General features: G+C 41.4%; 1 protein-coding gene across 1 annotated transcript in view; it reads left to right on the forward strand.

Moving 5' to 3' along the window:
• Nucleotides 1–24,467, forward strand: part of TMEM241 (transmembrane protein 241) — a 74,132-nt gene that overhangs the window by 20,558 nt on the left and 29,107 nt on the right. The window contains 9 exon segments of the mRNA XM_060244350.1: nt 1,197–1,278; nt 6,561–6,638; nt 8,036–8,061; nt 8,466–8,517; nt 16,583–16,631; nt 17,164–17,209; nt 18,668–18,703; nt 19,871–19,905; nt 20,918–20,987. Coding sequence (XP_060100333.1) covers nt 1,197–1,278; nt 6,561–6,638; nt 8,036–8,061; nt 8,466–8,517; nt 16,583–16,631; nt 17,164–17,209; nt 18,668–18,703; nt 19,871–19,905; nt 20,918–20,987 — 474 coding nt within the window.

Here is a 24,467-nt window from a genome sequence, read left to right on the forward strand (position 1 = left end):
TGGTGCTTAATGCTAAATTATGTCCTCAAGGCACCTACTTTGTTGGATCAAAGACTGTTGAGGGAGGTCCAACGATTTTTATAAACAACAATGATGTTATCGTTTTGACTAAAAAAGAGGACCTTTCTAGAATGACAAGCAGGTTCATCTGGGAAAAATCCTTTTTCACACTCACTGGGGGAAATAGGCATCCCCTCATTTAAATCTTATTTTTATTTAATATTTTTGTGACGTCACGAGTGATGTCATGCTCCCCGGTGACCCTCATGAACATTTAAACATTTTTTTTTAGAATGTTTGTTTCCACTAAGAGGTTCTGAAACTCTGTTTCAACCAGTTTGGTGTAATGGTTAAGTGTGCGGACTCTTATCTGGGAGAACCAGGTTTGATTCCTCACTCCTCCACTTGCACCTGCTAGCATAGCTCTGGCAGAGGTTGTCCTTGAAAGGGCAGCTGCTGTGAGAGCCCTCTCCAACCCGACCCACCTCACAGGGTGTCTGTTGTGGGGGAGAGAAGTAAAGGAGATTGTGAAACGCTCTGAGACTCTTCGGAGTGGAGAGCGGGATATAAATCCAATATCATCTTCTTCTTCAACGCATTCCCCCAGGAAAAAAAGCTCTGTTAGTAAGAGTAAGGGACAACTCACATGTGACATTGGCAGTTCTGTTCTGTTCTTCTAATTTACATTTATGAATAACAAGCCTGCTGGTCTCTGGCTAAGATCAGGATGAGAATGCAGGGGACAGGGCATGTAGTTTTCCCATCCTGAAACAGCTCTATACACCTGCTGTTCAGCTTGTTGGGCCAAACACACAAGCAGTCTGTGAGGCACATAGAAGTTCTGTGTTTTTGATCCAAGTCTGGAAGATAGGGTGGGGTGATAATTTCCTTCATACTGCAATCTCAGTCAGAATCAGGGCCTACCCCCCCCCCTCCCACTGCTGTTTTGAAAAGAAAAGGGCTTAGGAGTGCTGACTGCAGAACTCTCAGCATACTTTCTGCTTTAGTTCTGAGATGTGCATCTTGCAAAGCTCACAACTTTCTCTGTTTTCATGCTGTCCAAAGTGATAGCACAGACAGCAGAAGGAAATATAGGATAAATGAGATGGGTGAAGCAGCTGTGGCTGTTTCTGATAACCATGCATAACCAGAGCCTGGTAGAATGATGACTGCATGCTCCTTTGATGTTTTTACAGGACTGAAGTAATCTCATGGCTTCCAGCTTCAGCACTTTTTGTGGGCATTATTTACTCAGGTTCCAGGGCTCTGTCCAGATTGGTAAGATGTATGCAAATAAAATTATATGTGTTTGTTTTCCCCTACAAATCTAATATTTCACTGCAAATAATATACTAGGATGGAAGAGCTTTCCTTTGTAAGACACTGAATTTGTGTGAGATTCTCAGCATTTTCAAGGTTAGCGGTAGCTCCACTCAATATTGGATTTTCCACTTTGGATGTTCAGACATCTTGGTTTAAACACGGTCTTGGAGTTGAGTTTTTTGCCCCTTATAAGGGGAAAGCACTTTGTATCACATTGTTTAGTTTGTTATGATTTAAGACTCTCAGAGATTTTTAATTAAGTTGAAGCACAGAAGAAAGAACTAAGTAGTTTGGCTCAGTTTAAGGCACATTCAAAAGATGAAAAGCTGTATTTCTAGATAGTCTTTGTTTGATAGATTTTGTGATTATTCCAACAAATAGGAAGATAAAAATGTGTTATCTTCTAATATTCTGTCATAAGATCTCCTGTGTCTTCACTGAGAAAGGACTGCAAGGTCCAGTATAAAATTATGAGGGTTTGTGTTTCTATTTTTGCAGGAGGCCGGGGCTATTTACACATAAACCCAGCACTTTGTTTCTTTCTTTCTGTTGGTTCTGTCTGGCAGGAATATTGGCCATCATTCATCTAAGCTTGCCTGTGATCTATAAGGTGGTTTCAGCTCAGGCACAGGCTTGCGAGGTTTCTCACTGCTGATATGGCTGCTGATACAGTCCAATGAGTATATTTAACCTGGAGAGGAGACTGAGAGACTGAGTGGTGAAATTATCACCATCTTTAAGTACTTGAAGGGCTGTCATATAGAGAATGGTGGGGAGTTGTTTTCTGTTGTTCCAGAAGGTTGGACCAGGACCAACGGGTTGAAATTAAATCAAAATAGTTTTTTCTTGAAAGAGTGGTTCCTTAGTGGAACAGGCTTCCTCAGGAGGTGGTAGGCTCTCCTTCTTTTGAAGGTTTTAAACAGAGACTAGATGACCATATGACAGCAATGCTGATTCTGTGAATTAAGCAGATCATGAGAAAGAGGGCAGGAAGGATTGTGTTAGTGGTTATTTCTTATGGTCCCTTCTTACACGCCCAGGGAAATGCTGATTGAACTTTGGGGTCAGTCAGCAATTTTCTCCAGGCTAGTTTTTCTAGGGATTCTGGAGAGGTGGCTTGCCGGGTTGTTTCTTTTTTTTTGCCATCTTCTTGGCTTGGGTGGGAGGGTCACTGGGTGTGTATGTAGGGGGGAAGTATTTGTGAATTTCCTGTGTTGTTCAGGGGGTTGGACTAGATGATCCTGGAGGTCCCTTCCAGCCCTATGATTCTATCGAACATCTTGTGTGTTTGATCATCAGCATATATCCAGTTTCACATTTCTCCTTCTAAGAATCTAAAGCTGGAATTGAAAGGAGACTTCCTAGCTCTGACTTAGGAAAGCTGTTGGAATGGGGGTGATAGGAACTTGCTTATGCTGGCTTGCCCAAGATATTGAACTTCCTTCAGTAAAGACCAAAGCCACTGAAAAACATCATCAGACAATAAACATCTGGTGAAAGTTAGCTGAGCTGGGCGATCTGGAGCTGTTGTTGGCTGCAGAACACATTTTTCTTGGCTCTAAGAGTCAATAAGGATAAGTGAGGGGAAGGGGGTGCGTGTGTGTGAACTTGGCTACAGAAAAGGAAGAATGTAAATTCTGGTGTCAGCTTTCTTGGGATAGCATTATTTGTAGTGTTTCCTATTATTGTGCTGTACCTCAAGAGACCCATGTTAGAAGAGCTTTTTACAAAAGCTTTCTCATTCAGCCACAGAAGTGGCAAACTGCCCAGTTGTAGGACTAGGAATTCTTTATTTTTTAGAAAACAGGTCGACAGCTTCTGTGTGCCTTGTTTAACTGTTTGCTTAACATGGTTTCTTGCAAGTACCTATGGGTTTCAGAAGAGCCTTACATAACTGTGCTTTTAGATCAAAATAATGTAAGGCCCAGTGATATGTTTCTTTTTTTATGTTAATATTTTATAGGGAAGATGAGAGCAAGGGCAGAACTACACATTACACTTTCTGTGATCATTTAAAAAGATTTTTTCCCTGTTCAGGTGCATCTGCCAGGGCTGGTTTTTGCTGGGAAGGGTTATCAATGTCAGGGTAGTTTTGCTGGGAAGGGTTATCAATGTCTCCTAGAATTACAGCTGATTTTCAGACTGATCAGGAAATGACAACATCAGAGGGCAGACTGTATGATTTCTCATACCTGCTGAATTCCCTCCTATCCTCCCTAGGCATCCTCTGTCCTCCCTAGGCACCTCCTCCAAATGTCCAGAAATTTCTTTAGGCATTGGCAACCCCATGGGAGTGGAAGAATGGTGTAGGAAGGGAGAGGAGGGTTAACTTTTTTCCTTTATTGATGTTTCCCAATGAAAACTGCCTACCCAAAGTTTTTTTTAATAGCAGGAGTCAAACAGCTCAGGGATGTTGTTCTTCAGCAAGAAAACAGCAGAGGGGGAGAAATCTCATTTACTCCCACACCATTTTCCTTCTCCAAAAGCAGCACCAACAACTGTATTTGGAAGAGACAACAAAAGGTCTTAAAATGATTACAGACGTAAATATAATCTGTAGTTCAGGCCTAATATAATTGTAAATATAAACATTTTGTATGTATTCAGTGCTCAGAATTTGACAGAAATGCTTCTCTCATTGGTAAAAGATTCTGTGTGCTTGAGGAAAGTGCCACCACTGACAGAATAACTCTGTGGGATCCAGGCCAAGAATCTAAATATTGTATACATTCCAGAGCTCTAGTAATTTGAAGGCATCAGAAGGAATACAAGATCTCCCACATGAGCATTAGGGATGATTCTGGTGATATATCGGATGGCATCTCCTGCTTGCCACTGTGATGACTTTCCAGCCTCTGGAAGTCTACTACAATAAATGTAGTAGAACACCTACTACAATAAATGACTTATTATGCCATTTGTAATACTTGTTAAAAAATACAAAAGTACTCATTTGAAGGAGAGTCCCTGAATAATTAATTAATACCCCTCAAAATAATAATATTTGTCATATTGAGTAAAAATATGCTTTGTCTTCAAACAAAGGGGTCTGTTGTAAACTGCTGTTAGAAACTGACTTTACCGCCCAGCTGTAAGATTAGATAAGGGAATAGCTCCTACAGGCGACTTGCTGTATATAAATAAGTAAGGAAACTTCATCATGGAAATTTACCAGAAAGAGTTCTGTGAAGGCAGGACCTTTGAAATCAGATAAGCCTGTGTGCTGGCCTGCTTGCTTTCTGTGTGAATAAAATGGTCTGTATGTAGAATGATTTTAACTCAGTCATTTTGGGGGCCCATGCCCAACTGGGTTCTGCTTATGGTACCATAAAGTAAACCTCGTTTCAAACCAGTAAGTCTGTGCGGACCTCATTATTTCTCTGCTTCACTTTGATTAAACATGTTTCATAGGTGGTCATGATTCAGTTTTAATATATTATGCGTTCAATCATATTTTATTTTAAATCAAAATCTTTTTTTAAAGACACTTCCCCTACCCTATGATGTAATTTTTGTCCTGTTTGTCTTTATTTTCTATGACATATGGACAACCCAGCCCTCTGAATCTGCCTAGCTCAACTAAAAGTGAAGCAGAATCTTAGGATAGATGAAAGCAGCAAGTTTGTGTATGCTTATTTGGAAATAAACCAAGCGAGGAATAAGCATAAGTAGGGTTGGGCTGTCAGTTAAGCATATTTATTTTGTAATGTTGCTTATTAATTGAAACCCAATAAAATTAGTAATATTCATAAAAGGCACTGGGAGGCCGCCCTGGGTCCTGCTAATTAATGCTGCATCTGCTTTCTGGCCACTTTGCCCATATAATGTATCCGTTGCTGCTGCAGCTGTGTAGTGTCAGTATCAGCTGCTACATTGGCACAGCAGCTTAAATCAAGATGGTAGCACTGGCCCAGTGCAGTTAGTCACTCAAGTGGAGCTGTTTCTGCATCCACTCCTAACACTCTTCTTGAATGGTTCAGTGGCTGTACACACAGAGCTTGTATCTTTCTTCGCAAGAAAGGAGGCGGCAGCCTCTGAAGCAAGGGAGGGCCAGACAAGGGGCAGCCCGAGCCGCATGGTCTTTCTTTGAGAATGCGCGGCTCGGGCCACCCCATGCCCAGCCCTCTCTGGCTTCACAGAGTTGGCATGAGCAGGGACGGGGAGGGGTGCCCACCCCCCGCTCTTGCGGTGAGATGGTGCCCAGGCGGCCGCCTGCCTCACCAACTTCCACGTGCTGGCCCTGACTGTTACATGTATTAGGAAAAAATGTTTCAGAGGGCAGCCATGTTGTTCTGCAGTAGAACAGCTAGATCTGAGTCTAGTATCTGATGGTATCTAACTCTCCAAAGCTTATACCTACAAAATCTTATTGATCTCTAAGATGCTACTGGACTTGAATCTAGGGAACATTATGGGATTTTATCATGTAGGTTAAAGAAAAATGTGTACGCCTTTGGGGTTTCCATGCGCTATTATATTCAAGTGTGTCATGAAAGAGCAGAGCCAGTTTGGTGTAGTGGTTAAGTGGGAAAACTGGGTTTGATTTCCCACTCCTCCACTTGCAACTGCTGGAATGGCCTTGAGTTAGCCATAGCCATAGCTCTCGTAGGAGTTGTCCTTGAAAGGGCAGCTGCTGTGAGAGCTCTCTCAGCCCCACCCACCTTACAGGGTGTCTGTTATGAGGGAAAAAGATAATGGAGACTGTAAGCCACTCTGAGACTCTGGGTGGGGTATAAATCTGTGGTGGTCTTCTACTACTATTCAAAACAAAATTAGGCCATTCTAATCACTACTAGGTGTATTTTACAATCAGTTGGAAAGATTTACCTTCTTACATTCTAAATGAATTTTTATTTCTCTGACGCTAAGCTAAATTTAGATGTGAGGAGTTAGATCTGTTTATCCTTCCAGCAATATAATTACATTGAGAAAGATTCCAGAGGAATCATAAGTTTCATAAGTTTTGTAGTTCCAGTGATATGTATTTCAATGTTAGGCTATATCATTTTTATTGCTGCTTCTAGGGATAGCTCTAAGCACTCGTGTTTCTGTAACAGATCACATATTTTGCACAAACAAATTTCATGTCTCCAATCCTGTGACAGCTAGTCATAAGATAAATGGAACCACAGCCTCTTTGGTATGTTTAGAAATGCCTACAGAAAGAAGAATAAGTGCAGAATACTTTAGCAAATATGCAGTGCTAATATTGTTGGTCACATTTTCTTCCCTGGCAGCCAATTCCTATCTTTCTTACTTTACACAATGCTGCAGAAGTTATTACCTGCGGAATCGAGAAGCTTGTGCAGAAAGAGGTACAGTGAAGCTAATTTCCCAGGAATGTAAGCAGCAGCCGGAAAGGGTTTTTTAAACAGTCTACTACTGTGTTTTTATAGTTTACTAACTAATCCATTTTCTGGATTATTTTCTGGCTTGCTCATTTTCAAAAAGTATGCCTATTAGGTTTTTAATTCCGAAGCTGATATTTTAACATTGCCTGTTTTTCTGCCTGAGAACTGTTTTAAGATATTTTTAAATAGCTGCTCAGTGTTTTTATGCCATTTTAATGCCCTTGCTGTTTTTTAATACTGGGATTTTAATTGTTAACTTTTATTGTGCCATGTTCTCACTGTGTTCTGTTTTGAAGCTGCCATGAGCAGGTACTTTGAAGAAGCAGTATAGGAATTTTCTGAATAAATAAATAAATAAATAGATGCTCCCCATTTTGGCATTTCCCATCTTGCATACCAGGAGAACGCACTACACATGATCCTTGCAATAGTGTGTTCATCATTTTGTAGAATAGCACAACATGTCTATTTTCAGCTATAATATGCATGAACATGTACCCTCAGCATAAATTTCTGTATGCCAAAGCTGATTCACACAAAATGGTGGATACACATATCAGGAGGACCACTCTCCCAGTAAATGAGGAAGGTTATCAAGATTTTGGTTCCTAGCACTAAGCACGGGCTATTTTAGCTTTCTTGAAAGAACTTGCCATCCATGCAGGACACTTAACTGGTGGTCAAACTAGAGTCTACTAGATAATTGGAAAGTGGCAGCTGCAGGGATCCTGACTCATATTGGGACTGTGGCACTCAGGGACATTTAGCCCTCCCCTCATTATGCTTTTTTCACCTCAAATGGCCTTCTGGAGCTGCTGTTTGCCCCACTGAGGTAAATTTATAGATTGCCTAAGAACTGTTTTATGAGACTTTTAAAAAGCTGCTTAATATGTTTATGTTATTTTTATGATTCCTACAATGGAGCACATAGCAGCTCGGGCAGGGGGAATATTGTTTGTTTGGAAAATGGTGTTTGTGGGGGTATACACCTTTCTCTATACTACAGTTCTGAAATGTTCTTATCCTCCTACCATGATTGCCATTACAAATGAAAACCAGCTGAGTCCTGAGAAATTGTCTGGATGTTCCTTGAGAGAATCAAAGTAAGGTATACAAAGGAAAGGTCTAGAATTTTAAAATTACACTTAAATACCTTGAATTTTGGTCCACAACACTTCATTTTACATACAAATATTTCAAGATGAGTTCCCTATTTTTCTATTTGTCCCACAATAATAGAAGTCTTGTTTGGAACATTTAAATAATCTAGTATAGCAATATGCATAATATTTTACTTTCCTTTCAGTTAGATCTGTTTATCTTTCTAACAATTTTGTTACAATTCATTTTCTTTTTTGCAGCATATCTGTCTGCTAAAATTCTGTAGGTAAGTTTCTTAACATTTCTGAAATGTGTATGCTTAAGGAATCCTGATGGGAGTCTGGCTTCCTATAGTATGTGCTAGGCCTGCTTGCCTGTCCCAGTTTCTTCTCACAAACTGGCATTAAAAGAATCTAGTAAGTGTGTCCCCCAGTTCTGGAATAAACAGGGGCAGTTGACATTGGGTGAGAGCAGAGCTGTTGGAATAGAGAAGGGAACAACAAAAACAGGTGGGAGATGTAAGAAAGTGTAGGAAGGTCAAAAAATGCATGTTTTTTGTAGCTCTTTTTCTAGGTAGCATTTCTATAATGTCTTTGACTGTACTCTGCCAACATGTAAAATGAAAATATATCAGTCCTCTGAAATACATGGTTCTGAACTGCAATCATATGAATTTCCCCCCATACACAGAGTGCTGATCCTTCTGGTAGCAGCAGGGTGCCTTCCTTTCTGTGACCCACAGGTAAGTAGGTTGTTTCAAAAAGAACTCCAACCTTGCTATGAAAAGGCCCATTCATATGTTAGGCCTTGAAAGTAATTTTGCAGTTGTAGCCTGATAAAGTTCACTAAAAAGTTCACTAAAAAGTGTGGAACAAGCAATGAACAGAATAAAAAATCCAGGAAAGTATCTCACTCTGAAATTAAAATCAAGTCAGTCATGCATGTATAAAATGATGAAGAAATTGTAACTTGAAAGAGAGATTCCTTGAAATTACGAAACAAAACATAATAGATCTTTTACCTAACATTTTAAATTCCTGTTTTGCTGAATTGCTGTCTGTATACAATAACCAGGATTCTCATGTTATCTTAAAGACTAACAGCTTTCATGGACTGGAGCCCATTTCTTCAGGTGCTATGAGTGAGCACTAGTAGTTCATGACTAGGGTGGCCAGCCAGGGACACCTTTGGGAGGGGGAAGGTAGGGGCATGCGCGCGCTCTGCGCGTGCCCCGCCGGAAACAGGAAGTGACGTCACTTCCGGTGATGTCATGCCACCGCCGGAAACAGGAAGTGGCGTCACTTCCGGTGATGTCATGCCACCGCCGGAAACAGGAAGTGTCATCACTTCCTGTGGCATAATTTCCCCGCGCCACCTGTCGGAAACGGGAAGTGACATCACTTCCTGTGACATCATTTTCCCTGCGCCACCTGCCGGAAGCAGGAAGTGACATCACTTCCTGTGACATCATTTCCCCCAAATGACATCATTTCCCCCAAATGCCACTGCCGGAAACAGGAAGTGACTTCACAGCACTTCCTGTGAAGTCCCCAAAAATCCCCCAAATATCACCGCCGGAAACACCAAGATTATTTATAGAGAGGGAAAGGGGGAAATAAAGTTAAATAAAACTCTTTTTTTACTTTTTTCAAAGTGAGAAGACTAGAGAGAACGGGTTCCACGCTGAGAAGCCAGTCAGATTCCAGTGAGATTCCAGTGAGACTGTGCTGCATAATGCAGCCTATTTATTTTGTCCTGTTTGCTCTGTTGGCTCTATCTGCGCCACCTTCATCACTTTCGGGGTGTGGATCCCCCAGTGGGGTGGTCTCCCGACTCCCTCCGCCGGCTGTTTCTGATAGCCCTGTGCCCCCTCTTTCATTTGATATGTGTCCCGTGTGGGTGCCACCCTCCTGCCGGGAGATGCCGCAAAATGAGCCCCCTTGAGGCTTATGGCGGCAGGGCTCGGGGGAAGCGAGCTAGACTGCTGTTCTTTTGAGGGGTTATAGAGTGTTTCGAGCCCGTCCCTGTGGCATCAGTCCCATCGTTGTGGGACCCAGGGGGCCGGCGCAGCGGCACGCCGAAGCAGCCTGTCACTAATAACACAGGTCGAGATGCAGGACAGGAACCCGGAAGTGACCGACTATATATTTTTTTTAAAAAAGCTGTATATTTTTTTTAAAAAAAGCTATCATGAAGGTAGAATGCCAGTAGGGGGGTTGGGGCTTTCCAGTGTTTTGCACTGAGTGTCACATGTATGACTGTCTGTTCACAGGACAGAAGTCTTGTGTGTGTGCTCGATGCAAGGAGCTCCTGGTACTCAGGGAACAAGTTCGTACCCTTGAGGCCGAGGTGACTGCCCTGGAGAAGCAGAGACGGTCAGTTAGGCACTCGGGGAAGATTCTCGGGGGCATTTTAGATGAGCCCTGCTCTGAACGTGGCAGCCCCGTTGCTGCCAGGGAGCATGAGGGTTGAGATGGAACAGGGCACCGTGCTGAGGATAAGGGGATTGCGCCCTCAGAAGGGACCTCTTCTTCAGTTGGTGAGCTGGAATCCTTTCGCGCCAAGGAACCTGGGCAGGGAGAGGGGGGGGGGCGGTCTTGGTAGTTGGTGATTCGATCCTTAGGCAAGTAGACAGCTGGGTAGCAAAACCACGTACTGACTGTATGTTGACATGCCTGCCTGGTGCGAAGGTAGTGGACATTACGCGTGTAGTAGATAGGCTGATAGACAATGCTGGGGAGGAGCCAGTGGTTGTGGTGCAGGTTGGCACCAACGATGTGGGAAAATACTTTCGTGAAGTCCTGGAAGAAAAATTTAGGCTGCTAGGCAGGAGACTTAAGGCCAGGACCTCCAAGGTAGCCTTCTCAGAAGTGCTACCTGTTCCATGTGTAGGGCAGGAGAGACAGGCACAAATTAGAAGTCTCAGTGTGTGGATGAGATGATGGTGTAAGGAGGAAGGGTTTAAGTTTGTTAGGCACTGGGGTGCTTTCTGGAACAAGTGGAAGCTGTACAAAAGAGACGGTCTCCACTTGTCCCCAGATGGAACCAGGCTGCTGGTGCTTAAAATCAAAAAGGTGGCAGAGCAATTTTTAAACTAAATCTTGGGGGAAAACCGACAGGAGATGAAATGTCTCTGGTTCGGGAGGACTCATCTCAAAGAGATGAAGGGTTAGCTGTTACTTTTCTACTAGGTAATGGATCAGAGTTGTCCAGTGTGATGGTGACAAACAGTATGGACTGTCTGCCAAAGTCTCGAGGCGGCAGGAGGAAGGTTGTGGGCCTAGCTTGCCTGGGAAATTATAGATGTTTGTATGCAAATGCTAGAAGTGTTCGAAGTAAAATTGGTGAATTGGAATGTTTAGTGTTGGGAAAAAACATAGACATTGTGGGAATTTCAGAAACTTGATGGAATGAGGAGAATCAGCGGAACATGGTGATTCCTGGATATGTTATATCGGAAGGATACGGAGGGAAGGGTTGGAGGTGGGGTGGCTCTGTATGTCAGAGAGAATATACGGTCCAGTAAGACTGAGAATTAGATTCCCTTCTAGAAATGCTTTGGGTTGAAATAGAGAGCCCTAAAGGAAATTTAACTATGGGAGTTTGTTATCGCCCACCAAATCAAAAGACTGATAGAGGACGATTATAATATGATGGAAGGATTAAAGATAGCGGCTAAATGTAAAAACTGTCATAATAGGTGATTTTAACTACCCACAGATTGATTGGGTCAATATGTATTCTGGTTGAGAGAAAGAGATTGAGTTTCTTGATGCTCTCAATGACTGTGCTATGGAGCAGATGGTCTCTGAACCTGCCAGGGGTGGGGCGATCCTGGATTTGGTCCTAAGTAATGCCCAAGACTTGCTGAGAGATGTAAAAGTGATCGCACCGCTTGGGAGCAGTGACCATAATGTTATTGATTTCACCATTTGTATAAATAGGGAGTTGCCCCAAAAGACCGGCACAACCACATTTAACTTTAAAAGGGGTAAATTCTCTGAGATGAGGAGGCATGTGAAGAGGAAACTGAAAGGAAAGGTAAATACAGTCCAAACCCTTGGGGATGCTTGGAGGCTATTTAAAACTACAATCCTAGAAGCTCAGATAAAATATATGCCACAAGTTAGGAAAGGCACAAACAGGTATAAGAAAAGGCCTGCATGGTTAACAAACAAAGTAATGGAAGCTGTAAAAGGTAAGAAGGACTCCTTTAAAAGGTGGAAAACCAGTCCAAGTGAGATTAATAAAAGGGAACACAGGCTGTGGCAAATCAAATGCAAGACTGTGATAAGGCAGGCAAAAAGGGACCATGAGGAGCATATTGCAAAAAAAAATAAATAAAGATCAACAATAAAAATTTCTTCAAATATATTAGAAGCAGGAAACCAGCCAGGGAGGCGGTGGGGCCCTTGGATGACCAAGGGGTCACTGAAGGAGGATAGGGAAATGGCTGAGAAGCTGAATGCATCTTTTGCCTCTGTCTTCACTGTGGAAGATGAGAAGTGTTTGCCCGCTCCAGAACCACTAATTTTGGAAGGGGTGTTGAAAGACATGAGCCAGATTGAGGTGACAAAAGAGGAGGTCCTACAACTGATAGACGAATTAAAAACTAATAAGTCACCAGGTCCGGATGGCATACATCCAAGAGTTCTGAAAGAACTCAAAGTTGAACTTGTGGATCTTCTGACAAAAATCTGTAATCTTTCATTGATATCTGCCTCCATTCCTGAGGACTGGAAGGTAGCAAATGTCACCCCCATCTTTAAAAAGGGTTCCAGAGGAGATCCGGGAAATTACAGGCCAGTCAGTCTGACTTCAATACTGGGAAAGTTGGTAGAAAGCATTATCAAGGACAGAATGAGTAGGCACATTGATGAACACGGGTTATTGAGGAAGACTCAGCATGGGTTCTGTAAGGGAAGATCTTGCCTCACTAACCTGTTAGAGTTCTTTGAGGGGGTGAACAAACATGTGGACAAAGGAGACCCAATAGATGTTGTTTACCTTGACTTCTAGAAAGCTTTTGATAAAGTTCCTCATTAAAGGCTCCTTAGTAAGCTCGAGAGTCATGGAGTAAAAGGACAGGTCCTCTTGTGGATTAAACTGGCTGTTTAATAGGAAGCTGAGAGTGAGTATAAATGGGCTGTCTTCGCAATGGAGGACGGTAAGCAGTGGGGTACCGCAGGGCTCGGTACTGGGTCCCATGCTCTTTAACTTGTTCATAAATGATTTGGAGTTGGGAGTGAGCAGTGAAGTGGCCAAGTTTGCAGATGACACTAAATTGTTCAGGGTGGTGAAAACCAGAGAGGATTGTGAGGCACTCCAAAGGGATCTGTTGAGGCTGATTGAGTGGGCGTCAATGTGGCAGATGAGGTTCAATGTGGCCAAGTGCAAAGTAATGCACATTGGAGCCAAGAATCCCAGCTACAAATACAAGTTGATGGGGTGTTAACTGGCAGAGACTGACCAAGAGATAACTAACTGAAAATGTCAAGACAGTGTGCGATTGCAATAAAGAAGGCCAACGCCATGCTGGGAATTATTAGGAAGGGAATTGATAACAAATCAGCCAGTATCATAATGTCCCTATATAAATCGATGGTGTAGTCTCATTTGGAGTACTGTGTGCAGTTCTGGTCGCCGCACCTCAAAAAGGATATTATAGCATTGGAGAAAGTCCAGAAAAGGGCAACTAGAATGATTAAAGGGTTGGAAAACTTTCCCTATGAAGAAAGGTTGAAACACTTGGGGCTCTTTAGCTTGGAGAAACATTACCTGTGGGGTGACATGATAGAGGTTTACAAGATAATGCATGGGATGGAGAGAGAAAGAAGTCCTTTTCTCCCTTTCTGACAATACAGGAACTCGTGGGCATTCGATGAAATTGCTGAGCAGTCAGGTTAAAACGGATAAAAGGAAGTACTTCTTCACCCAAAGGTGATTAACATGTGGAATTCACTGCCACAGGAGGTGGTGGTGGCTACAAGCATAGCCAGCTTCAAGAGTGGATTGGATAAAAATATGGAGCAGAGGTCCATCAGTGGCTATTAGCCACAGTGTGTGTGTGTACAGATAGATAGATAGATAGATAGATAGATAGATAGATAGATAGATATAGATATAGATATAGATATAGATATCTAGGGGTTTTTTGGCCACTGTGTGATACAGAGTGTTGGACTGGATTGGTCATTGGCTTGATCCAACATGGCTTCTCTTATGTTCTTATATCCATATTACACCAGAGACAACCCACTTAATGTGACCCAGACATCACACTTTGCCTTTTGAAATTGCATGTCACTTCTTAATGAGAGTTCCATATCTAATCATCCACAAAAATGAAAAAAGCTCAAGATCTTCTTTCTGAAAGCTTTCCACATCTTAATTTGCTGGTTGGGATGTATCTTTTCTCTTCTCAATGTGGCCTGCCCCCTCGACAATGAGAAGAAGAATTCAAAGCCATTTTTCTCTCTCAGCATGACTTCATTGAATCTTAATTTCCGGTCTTGTTTTACTGCGGCAACATAGGGATCCATTTTGGTTTTCTTTTGTTCATTTTGGAGCGTATCACTTTCCCATTCCAATTCCACAGGTGTCAGCAGAATCTCTTTAGCACTCAACTCCTGTAGATTTGAAATTTCACTAGCTTTCAGCATAAAAAAATCCCATTTGCTTTCTAATAAGCTGCATTAATGAGCCAAGATCCTGTCTCAGAGAATTAATATTCCATAAGATATCTTTTTATAAGACATTTTGCTAGGCAGTGCCATTTTTCTCTTGACAGCAAACTCAGTCTCTTAATCCAAGTTGAAAAGTAGCTTCAAGATCCTGTTAAATCCACATTCCACAACAGCTCCAGCTGAGATTTTAAATGTTATAATTTCAAATACAGTCAGGCGACAGAGACAGATCTCTCTAAAATATATCTCCTTTATGTTCAGATCATATTGCAGTCAAATAATAGTCTCTTTAGCATATGTCCAATTATAATCCGGGTCAATTTTAGTATTTGTATTCCATTTAAATAGTTACCGATGCTTAAGATTGCTCATAGACTTTTCGAGGCCTCATTTATCTCTTCCTTTGACCTAGCCGCTCATTGTTTTGCAAAGCGACCCATTAGCCAGCGGTATTGAAAGGTCACTTACTTGTCAGGTAGAATTGCCACATTAGGAGTAGAAAGACGCTACATCAAAGTACTGAGAAGAGAGAAAGAAAGAAAAAGCAATCGGGCGTTCATCTTTTTCTGCTGCTGCGCCAGCTTTCATGGCTGCGGAACCTCAGGACATGCAGAAAGCACAGGGGCAGCCGCCGCACAGGGGCAGTACCCCTAACTCCCTGCAAAAAACCCATGCCGAAGAAAACCCCCTCCAGGGCTTTTCTATGGGGGTGCCACTTTGGTGACACCCCTCCAACAGCCAGAATCAGAGGTGCTGCAGGAGGATGATCTGTGGACACCTCTGAAGGCAAGATGATGTAACTCGGAAGCCAGCTCTGTGTAACTTTCTAAGTTTGCTAACATCTACAGAACAAAAAAAGCTGATGCATGCAGCGTTTTAGTGCACTCTGCTAAATAAGATTGAGATTTCTAGCTTACTTTATTACCCAGAATAGGCCTTATATTATGCTGGTTCAGCAGTGTTCCTCTTCCCATTTAGGTGTTGTAAAATGATTATTGGTTTCTACATAAGTAGAAACATATATCTCTATCTTAAGGGGTTTTTTTCTGTTGATATGTGAAAAAAATGATAATTACTTGATGTATCCTTAATTGTAGAATGCTGAACTGTATATCATCAGTCTCCAATTTTGACATATATATTTCTTTCATTATTTTTGTCCCAGAACTGAATCCAAACAAAAATGGTTACCATATAAACTAAGCTTATTTTTCCTGTTTGATCCTCAAGTCTGTTAAAATCTTCGTTATGCAGTATGCAGTGTTCCCTCTAAGCTGAGTTAGTGTGAGCTAGCTCACAATTTCTTAGCCTCCAGCTCACACATTTTTGTCTCAGCTTAGGAAAAATGGCCCTAGAGCAAACTAATTTATGCAGTAGCTCACAACTTTAATGCCAGTAGCTCACAAAGTAGAATTTTTGCTCACAAGACTCCACAGCTTAGAGGGAACATTGGCTGTATGATAATCTACTGGTAATTTCCAGTTTCCGTCTTTGTCTTGACTAATGGTAAAAATGTACTCAGGAGTAAGCCTTATTGAAGCCCAGTCCCGGATGACACAAGCCAGTCAAATCCCATCAGAATGTGGAGGCTAAACAGGGTCAGTTTTGGTTAGTACTTGGATGGGAGACCACCCAGGAAGTCCAGGGTTGCCATAAGTTGACTGCGACTTGATGGCACTTTCCACCACCACCAAACCTTACTGAAGCCAGTGGGGCCTCTTTCTACATAAGCATGAGCTGGAAGCCAGTACTGAACCACCAGCTCAAGAAACTGGCACACAATCAAAGTATTAATAAATTAAATTGAAATTTATAAACCTGTATGGACCCTTAGAACAGATTTTTTTCTCAGAACAGTCTTCTCTGCTGCAATTACAGTATTTTTTGCACCATAAGACTCACTTTCCCCCCCAAAAAAAGTGGAGGGAAAAGTGTGTGCGTCTTAAGGAGCGAATACTGCAAAAAATTCACACAAATGCCTCTAAATTCACACAAACGGCTCTAAAAACTAGGTGCGTCTTATGCTCAGGTGCGTCTTATGGAGCGAAAAATACGGTAGATCTTCAACCCACTTATGAGGAAACAGCTTATATTTGTTTATATTGGTATTTTACTTTGCAGTTTGATGCAGATGGCTATTTTTGGGCTGTCATCCATTTGCTATGTGTTGGTAAGTTTCTAATAAATCACATCTGATAAAGTGAAGCTTCTAGGCATATGTGCCTACTGTGCAACTCCCTTTCTTTTTGGTAGGATTTGGGTTGTGGTTGCCCGCTCTTTGTCCCACAGTACAATAGCCAACACATTATATAAGCAGAGTCTGTTTGTATTGCTTTTACTTAGAACAGAAGCTTTATTATGTGATTATTGTGTAGGTATATGAATAGATCCAACTTTGAATTGAATTACTGTATGAAAATGGAAGGGAAAACAAATATAGACAGATCAGAGCTCTAAAATGATTGACAAGAGTTCAGAGCAGTGAAGACTGAGAACGAGAAAAGGAGATTTTGATCTATAAATACAAAATGCCATTTTGTACCCTGATTTAAAAAGTGATATTGTATATACCGCAGAATGTTTTTAAACTTTTGCAAGAGGAAAAAAAATGTTCAGATACTCATTGAACTATTCATTAGTTTTACCATATGACATTGATCAGAATGATGATTAATGCATGTTCCATATCATTTAATTCACAGGGGGTTACAAAGTATATCACAAATTGCGAAGACCTAGTTCTCTAAGGTGATCTCTCTCTTTTTTCCTGCATTGTAGAGGACTTTTATATAAAGTGAAAGAACTGCTACTGCAGAAAAAGACTGTATTGGAAAAATACCTAATCGTATAACTAAATAAGGCTAGAAAGTGAATAAATGCAAAGGCATTGAGCAACAGTTGTGTTAAGAGTCAACATAATTGAATTAAAAATTTTTTTCCACATAGGGCGTTTTCGCACTGACCTTAATTGGCAGCGACGCCCCTCTTCACCGTGCAGGATCTGCGCGGATTTCGCACCAATTGCCGTGGAGCACCCAGAAGAGCCGCGAAGTCCCGCCGCTTTTGCGGCGTAAATGGAAACTGGGTTTTGGCGGTTTCCATTTGCGCCGCAAAAGCCGCGGGACTTTGCGGTTCTTCCAGGTGCTCCGCGGCAATTGGTGTGAAATCCGTGCAGATCCTGTGCGGTGAAGAGGGGCGTCGCTGCCGATTAAGGTCAGTGCGAAAACGCCCATAGTTTTATTGTTGCAACTATATATAGCTCAGTCTTTCTCCTTCCTTAGCTCCTATCCTGCCTTTTTTTAAGCTAAAAGGATAGGTTTGGTCAGAAGAGGGGCCAAAGCAAATTTATTTATATGTTATTATTTGCATTAACAATAACTTGTCACGACTAAGATGTCATAATATTCTGGATAATGACCCAAACCAAAAATGGGTCTCAAAATGTTGTTCCCTGAGCATGTATTTTGGAGAGTATGATTATCCTGCAGTCTCATTTCAGTCCCCTTCATATTAAAAAAAGTGTAAGAGTTGATAACTTCTTCCTTATCACAGAATCAGGTGGCAGTAGAATAGTTCTAGAGATTTTTTTTTTTTTAAGTTGACTTAGCCAGCTAAGAAATGAATGATTAAATTCTTTATATCCAGACAGATGTTGCATAAGAGATTTGCTAGGGGAATGGAGAATGTTTGCTTTGTGTTAGATGTGCATAGTCCCTGGGGTGAGTGCAGACAGAAGTCAATATGAACAACAGACAAAGAGGAATATAAATTACAAGTAGAGCACCTGCAACAATTCATAGGTGGGGAGAAATTGCTTCCCCCTCTGGCTCCTGTTTTGCTTCGTGTTTCTCTCTCCCTCCTACTCTGGCTCTATTTCTCCCCCTCACTGATTCCAGTTAGTCCTTGTGGCAGGTGGGGATCAGCATACTTTTTAAAGCTCTGAGGTATACCTTTGGTCTTCTGGGAAGAAGGAAAAATGGAAGCATCCAATTTTAATTAAAAAATAAACAACAGTTGATCAAATCTTTCACCAGAAGAATTCCTGGAAGTAGTCCTTTCTAGAAAACACTAATAGATTTTCTTCTTTTAAAAGAGCAATGCTAAGCAGGTCTACTCAGAATCCTACTCAAGTCTGTTCTACAGGGCTTAGTCTCAGGAAAGCTTTCTTGGGTTACTCCTTAAATGACTAATTTTGTTTCTCTTTAGTGACTTTGAGCAACAATATATAAACTATGCATCCAGGTAATGCCTATATTTTTTCTCTGGTTGTTTAGGAAGCGCAAAGGTAGCCAGAGTGATACAATGTATAAGAAAGTTTGGGGTATATTATAATATGTAACAATTTTACTCTTAACAGATAGGTATACAGTCAGGCTCCAGGAAGTCATGATGACACCATAACTACTTCCTGGTGCTCCCTGTAAGCTTATGGGAAGAGGGAGATTCCTGCTTATCCCTTCAGACAGCATGCCTGCCCTGTCTCTGAACATTCAAGCGGGGCAGGTATGCATTTGCTCCCTATAGGGGAACAGATAATGTTCATATTGTCTGATCTTGTCCCAATGTAATAAGTACATTTCTTAGTAAATTTCTGCCCCTTGTGGATGTAAAGGTAAAGCTTGCGGCTTGCATGCACTGTGTTTGCTGAATTTCAGAAACTTGAGCGCCAAGTTCTCATGTGGTCATGTCCCTCAGGCATGTCCCTTTCTATTACAAACAGATATAGAATAAAATATGCAGATTTTTCCCGTTTGCATAATTTCTACAGAATGCATATCATTTTTCCTGGGAATAAATTTAATTTCTCTTTAAAATGCAAAATATACACAGCACTGTTTGTAATTCAAGGAACCCAAACTGAAACAATTGTATTGTCAGTCGTAGTCACATTAACCACTCAAACTAATGAATTACTATTTTTATATTAATAAAATTATGAGAATTATGGCATTAAAGCCATTTGTGTATGCATTAATGCTTAGTTATAGAAAAGCGGTGCTCGCTGAATGGTGTATGATGTAATTTCATGCTCCAAAGCTATCAAACTGCAGTTTCAGGAGTCTGAGAAGCAAATGGAATTTTGCCAGAGGAGAACACATACTGTATGTTTCTTGCAGCAGTGTTCAGGAATAGTATTCACATTATTGTGAGTGGTTATTGTGATGCACAAGAATCATCCATCAGATATTCACTCAGTGGATGACTGCTGTATCCTAGTGATGACTGAAATAAAGCTTCCTAGGATTAAAATTACATTAACATAAACTTCTGGTTGCTCTTTAGTTTTAATAGAGATGAACACTGATATTTTACTGCAACTTCAATTTAGTAGATTGCTTAATAAACCTCGGTGGTTAGTTTGAGGAATTAAGGCTAATAATAAAATGCAATGTGTTGTTTTGTCCCCAGTGTGGTGGTGTTGGCTTTTGCATCCCACCCAACAGGTAAAATTAATACTTTTCTAATTTTAGAAGATGATGTTTAGGAATAGAATCTGCTTTATCCATCTTTTCCTCTGATCTGTAATTTCACTGTTTGTTTCAGTGTACATATGGAGCTTTCCCTTTTTTATTTCAGTGGAGTTAGGTGTCCTATATACGGTCTGATTTTGTATAGATTGTTTCCCTGCATTGCTATTAATGGGGAAGCTGTTGCATCTACCTCACAGAGTTGTCATGAGGACACCATGGACCTTCTTCACACCCATAGTCAAGGCACAGAGTGACATCTTTCATTTGGTGGTGAAGATGGCTAATGAGAGAGTAATTGTGGTGGCCAAAGAAATGGCAGAGGGGGGATTAAGCCCCTTGGTTCACCTTGAAGCAAAATACTGCCTTCAAGGACATCTTAAAACATCTTATAGAGGGAATCTTATAGAGAAAGCAAAGAGTCATCCTGACTATGTGTGATCATTATTTAGGAGCACCTGTATTAAAAGTTATAATGAATTCTATTAAAATAAACAACTGTAGCATAATCTCAAGTATGTCTAAGAGGAGAACTTTAAATCAACTAATGAATCTTTTTTATTTCTCATGAAATCTCTCTTCTTTTTCCCCTACAAAATCCTGAATGGCTGCTCTGGTCTGGGAAACAGCCAATACCTGTAAATGTTTCCCACCAGCATAGTCTGGGATTAGAATAATTAATCTACTGTGTGGAAACAAATTAATTCCTTACAGCCATAAAAACAGCACATGTACCTTGTTCAAGGACAAATGCATTCACTAAAGCACACTTTTATTTTCTGTAGTCACACTTTGAACTGATTGTAAAATTGGTTAGTATGGAAAAAGGAAGGAAAGTGTCACTGTAAGAGTAATAGCAAATCAAAGAGTCCAGATACTACTAAGAACTTGTTTAAACTTGCAGCAACCAGTTAATTGGATTTTCCAAATAGATGGTAAACTGTAGGTATTTTAAATAGTTTTTCCATTGAACAACCTTATTTCTCAGGTGATCTCTTCAGTGCCTTGGATTTTCCATTCCTGTACTTTTATAGGTTTCACAGCAGTTGCTGTGCCAGGTAAGCTTACCTTATATTACTGTGATTATGTATTCGGATTAAGAAAAGATGTCATGGATTTGCTGTAATCAATAACAGAGAACATGTTTTGCATGCCAGAAATCCCAGATTCAGTTTATGTCATCTCTAGTTCAAGTGTTTGAAAGACCCTTCTATGCTTAAGACTGTATTTGTTTAGATGGCTAGATTAGTATGACTTAATAAAGGACAGCTTCAAGTACTCATAGCAACTTTGAAGGCTGTTTAAAAGTTAAGGCACCTAAAATCTGAACTCCTTTTGAGGATCCTTACTGTATCTGAAGAAGTAAACACAGTCCATGAAAGCTTCTACTGGAATAAAATGTTAGTCTTTAAGGTACCACAAGATTCCTGTTAATTTTTTTCAGTTTCACTTATTTGATTAATAAAAAATAGTAACAAGGATCTAGAATTAAATTGCATTGTTTAGCCAGTTACTCTTTCAGCCTAATTTACCCCACAGGTTTGTTGTGACGATAAAATGGAGGAGGATTATATAAACTGCTTTGTATCACCGTTGGGGAGAAAAGTGGGTGTATAAGTGAAGTAAATAAAGAGTAACCAAATTGGATTAGTCCTAATAAATTATGTTTATACTAGCAGTAAAGCCCGTTGTAAGAAGAAATACAACGGGCCCTAGAAAAAATATTCAGGAGGGGGGTGATTAATATGTAGGGAAAAGATGGAGAGAAAAGAGTGAAAGGCCCTTTCTCCATTCAGCTTTGTTCCAGATCTACTGAGTCACTTGGAGGCTGCCTTCCTTTGCCACCACCTCTTTCACCTGCCTGGGACCTGCCAGCACCTGTCCTGTGCCCCCCAACTGCACCTGCCTTGCCACTGCACCCCTGCCCATGGGGAGAGCAGGTTCAGTTGTGTGGAAGGAGGGGTGGGCAGGCTACAGCCAAGCTGGGCCTGTACAGTGCACTCTCAGAGGTGCAGAGCACCTCCGAGAGTGCACTGTGGAAGCATTCTCCTCCAAGTCATGCTCAGAGAAGCTGCACTGATGCCCCACCTGGCTGCGTTCACCTTGAAGGCAAGAGTAGCCAGGCGGGGCACATTCTCCTCTGAGTTGGGCCTCTCTTGCAAGGGAAACCTGGCTCGGAGAAGCTCCACCAATGCCCCTGCCCAGCTGCCTTCACCTTGAAGTCGACAGCAGCCGGGCAGACACATTCTCCTCTGAGCTGGGCTTTCCTTCTGAAGGAAGTCCTGCTTGGAGCAGTGCACTTCTGAGCAGTGCACCTAGTGACTTCCGGAATCAGTGTTCTCACAAGTAAACAATGGATGGGGCTTTGGGGAGGAATTTTAAAATTTGGAGGGAAAGTTCTACAATTACAAAGTTAGATCTGCATAGGAAAACTCCTGTTCAAAAGTACTCTTGAGAACTGCAGGGCAACTCCAGGGTGAAAGTGTTTTTGTTGCCCATTCAAAAAAATAAATGTAGAAGACTTAAGAAATTGCAAAGCAAGCCAGAAGTGACAGCATTACGCAATGTAAATGATTACTTTTAAATATGCACAGACAGGATTTTCTGCCAAGTGTAGAAACAGCCAAAGAGAAATGGAAAAAAGGAAGGTAGACAGACAGAGACTGTAATCACACACATTAAATAATGCAGTTTCAATCCAGTTTCAAAGCACTTTCCTTCTGGATTTTGCCAGTTCACACAGTAAAATACAGTAAGAAAGTTCACTGGAAGTGGATTGAAAGTAGGGTTGCCAATCCCCAGGTGGGGGCAGGGGATTCCCCAGTTTGGAGGCCCTCCCCCCGCTTCAGGGTCATCAGAAAGTGTGTGTGTGTGTGGGGGAAATGTCTGCTAGGTACTCCATTATTCTCTATGAAGACCAATTCCCATACGGTATAATGGAGAATTGATCTGTGGGTAACTGGGGCTCTATGGGTGTTGTTTTTTGAGATAGAGGCACCAAATTTGCAGCATGACATCTGGTGCCTCTCCTCAAAAAAGTGCCCAAGTTTCAAAAAGATTCGACCAGGGGGTCCAATTCTCTGAGCCCCCCAAAAGGTGCCCCTATTTTTCATTATTTCCAGTGGATGGAAGGCATTTAAAAGGTGTGTGGTCCCTTTAAATGTGATGGCCAGAACTCCATTTGCAGTTCAGTTATGCTTGTTGCCACACCTTTGTTCCTGGCCCCACCCCGATGTCTCCTAGCTTCACCCTGATGCTTCCTGGCTCCACCTCCAAAGTCTCCTGATCCCATGCCCAAAGTCCCCAGATATTTCTTGAATTGGACCTGGCAACCCTAACTGAAAGTGCATTATTTAGTGTGTGTGAGCACAGCTAGAATGAAATAAAAAGACAGAAATACAAACATACAGAGAAAGAATGAGAGAAAGAACAAAAGGGAGGTAGAAAAATGAGAAGGGAAAGGAGTTAGAGCAGGGGTCATTTTGTAGAGGAGGTGCCAGAGCTCATTAGCACAGCTCATTTGCATAACTCTTTCCATATGCCACACACCCCTGACATCTCCAGACAGTGTACTAAATTATAACAGCTCAGCATCTGCTTTAACATGCTTCTTGAATTATAATTGTCACCTTACTCCCATCATACTTTTAAAATTACCTTCTCCTATGTGGACACAGTGGCATGATGAAGATTTCCATCTGTCTGCTTTATATGTTTTAGTTATTTCCCCATTTTTTGTGGGGAAAAATATTAGAAAGTTTGTCAAATTTTAGAGTTCAGCAAAATTCTCACAGGGGGTTCGAACAATGAAGCCCAGAAGCAAGTATTTGGGGGGGGGGGGGGGTAGTTAAGAAAAAGAGCACAATAAAATTTAGAGGTTCTGGAACTCCACTCCTGTGAGCTCCTGCCCAAAATGAGACCTGAGAGAAGTAAAAAAGAGAAGGAAGATAGACAAAATGAAAGAAAAAGTCAAAGAGATAAAATGAGAGGAATGAATTAAGTGAGAGTTATGTTAAAGTTTGGGAGAACGGAATAAAATAAAGAAAAGGAAGGAAGGAAGACAGGGAGACAGAGAAGTGACAGGAAGATAGGCAAGCAGGCAGGCAGCCATTCCCACTTGCATGTGGGGGTGAGTGAAAGGGAGCCTTCAAATGGCTTCCTGCCTCTTAAAGCAAGCAGCCCATTGTAGCCTAATTTGAATAGAAAGAGTGAAGACTATTTGGAAGTGGAAAAGGGGCTTGAGTATAGAGAATATGGAGTTTAGAGAGCCTTTTTATCTGCTCTGCTGAACTGCCCCTCCCCCCATTGTGATGGAACATTCCTTTTCTGTTGAAGAGATTTAACTGTTTTCTGTCAGAGTTTGCTTCCATGTATATAGTTATTAAATGATGTTCAATGTTACTTAAGCAAGTATGTCTGCCACATGACAGTTCACACTGGATTCAACCAGAGACTGTGCTGTAAATGAAGAGGTGGAATATTGCCTCATAAGGAGGATTTTCTGGCATATTTATAAATACCAATCCTCCCAAACTATA

Source organism: Heteronotia binoei, chromosome 7 (genome assembly GCF_032191835.1).
Source record: "Heteronotia binoei isolate CCM8104 ecotype False Entrance Well chromosome 7, APGP_CSIRO_Hbin_v1, whole genome shotgun sequence".
In the NCBI taxonomy this organism is placed as follows: domain Eukaryota; kingdom Metazoa; phylum Chordata; class Lepidosauria; order Squamata; family Gekkonidae; genus Heteronotia; species Heteronotia binoei.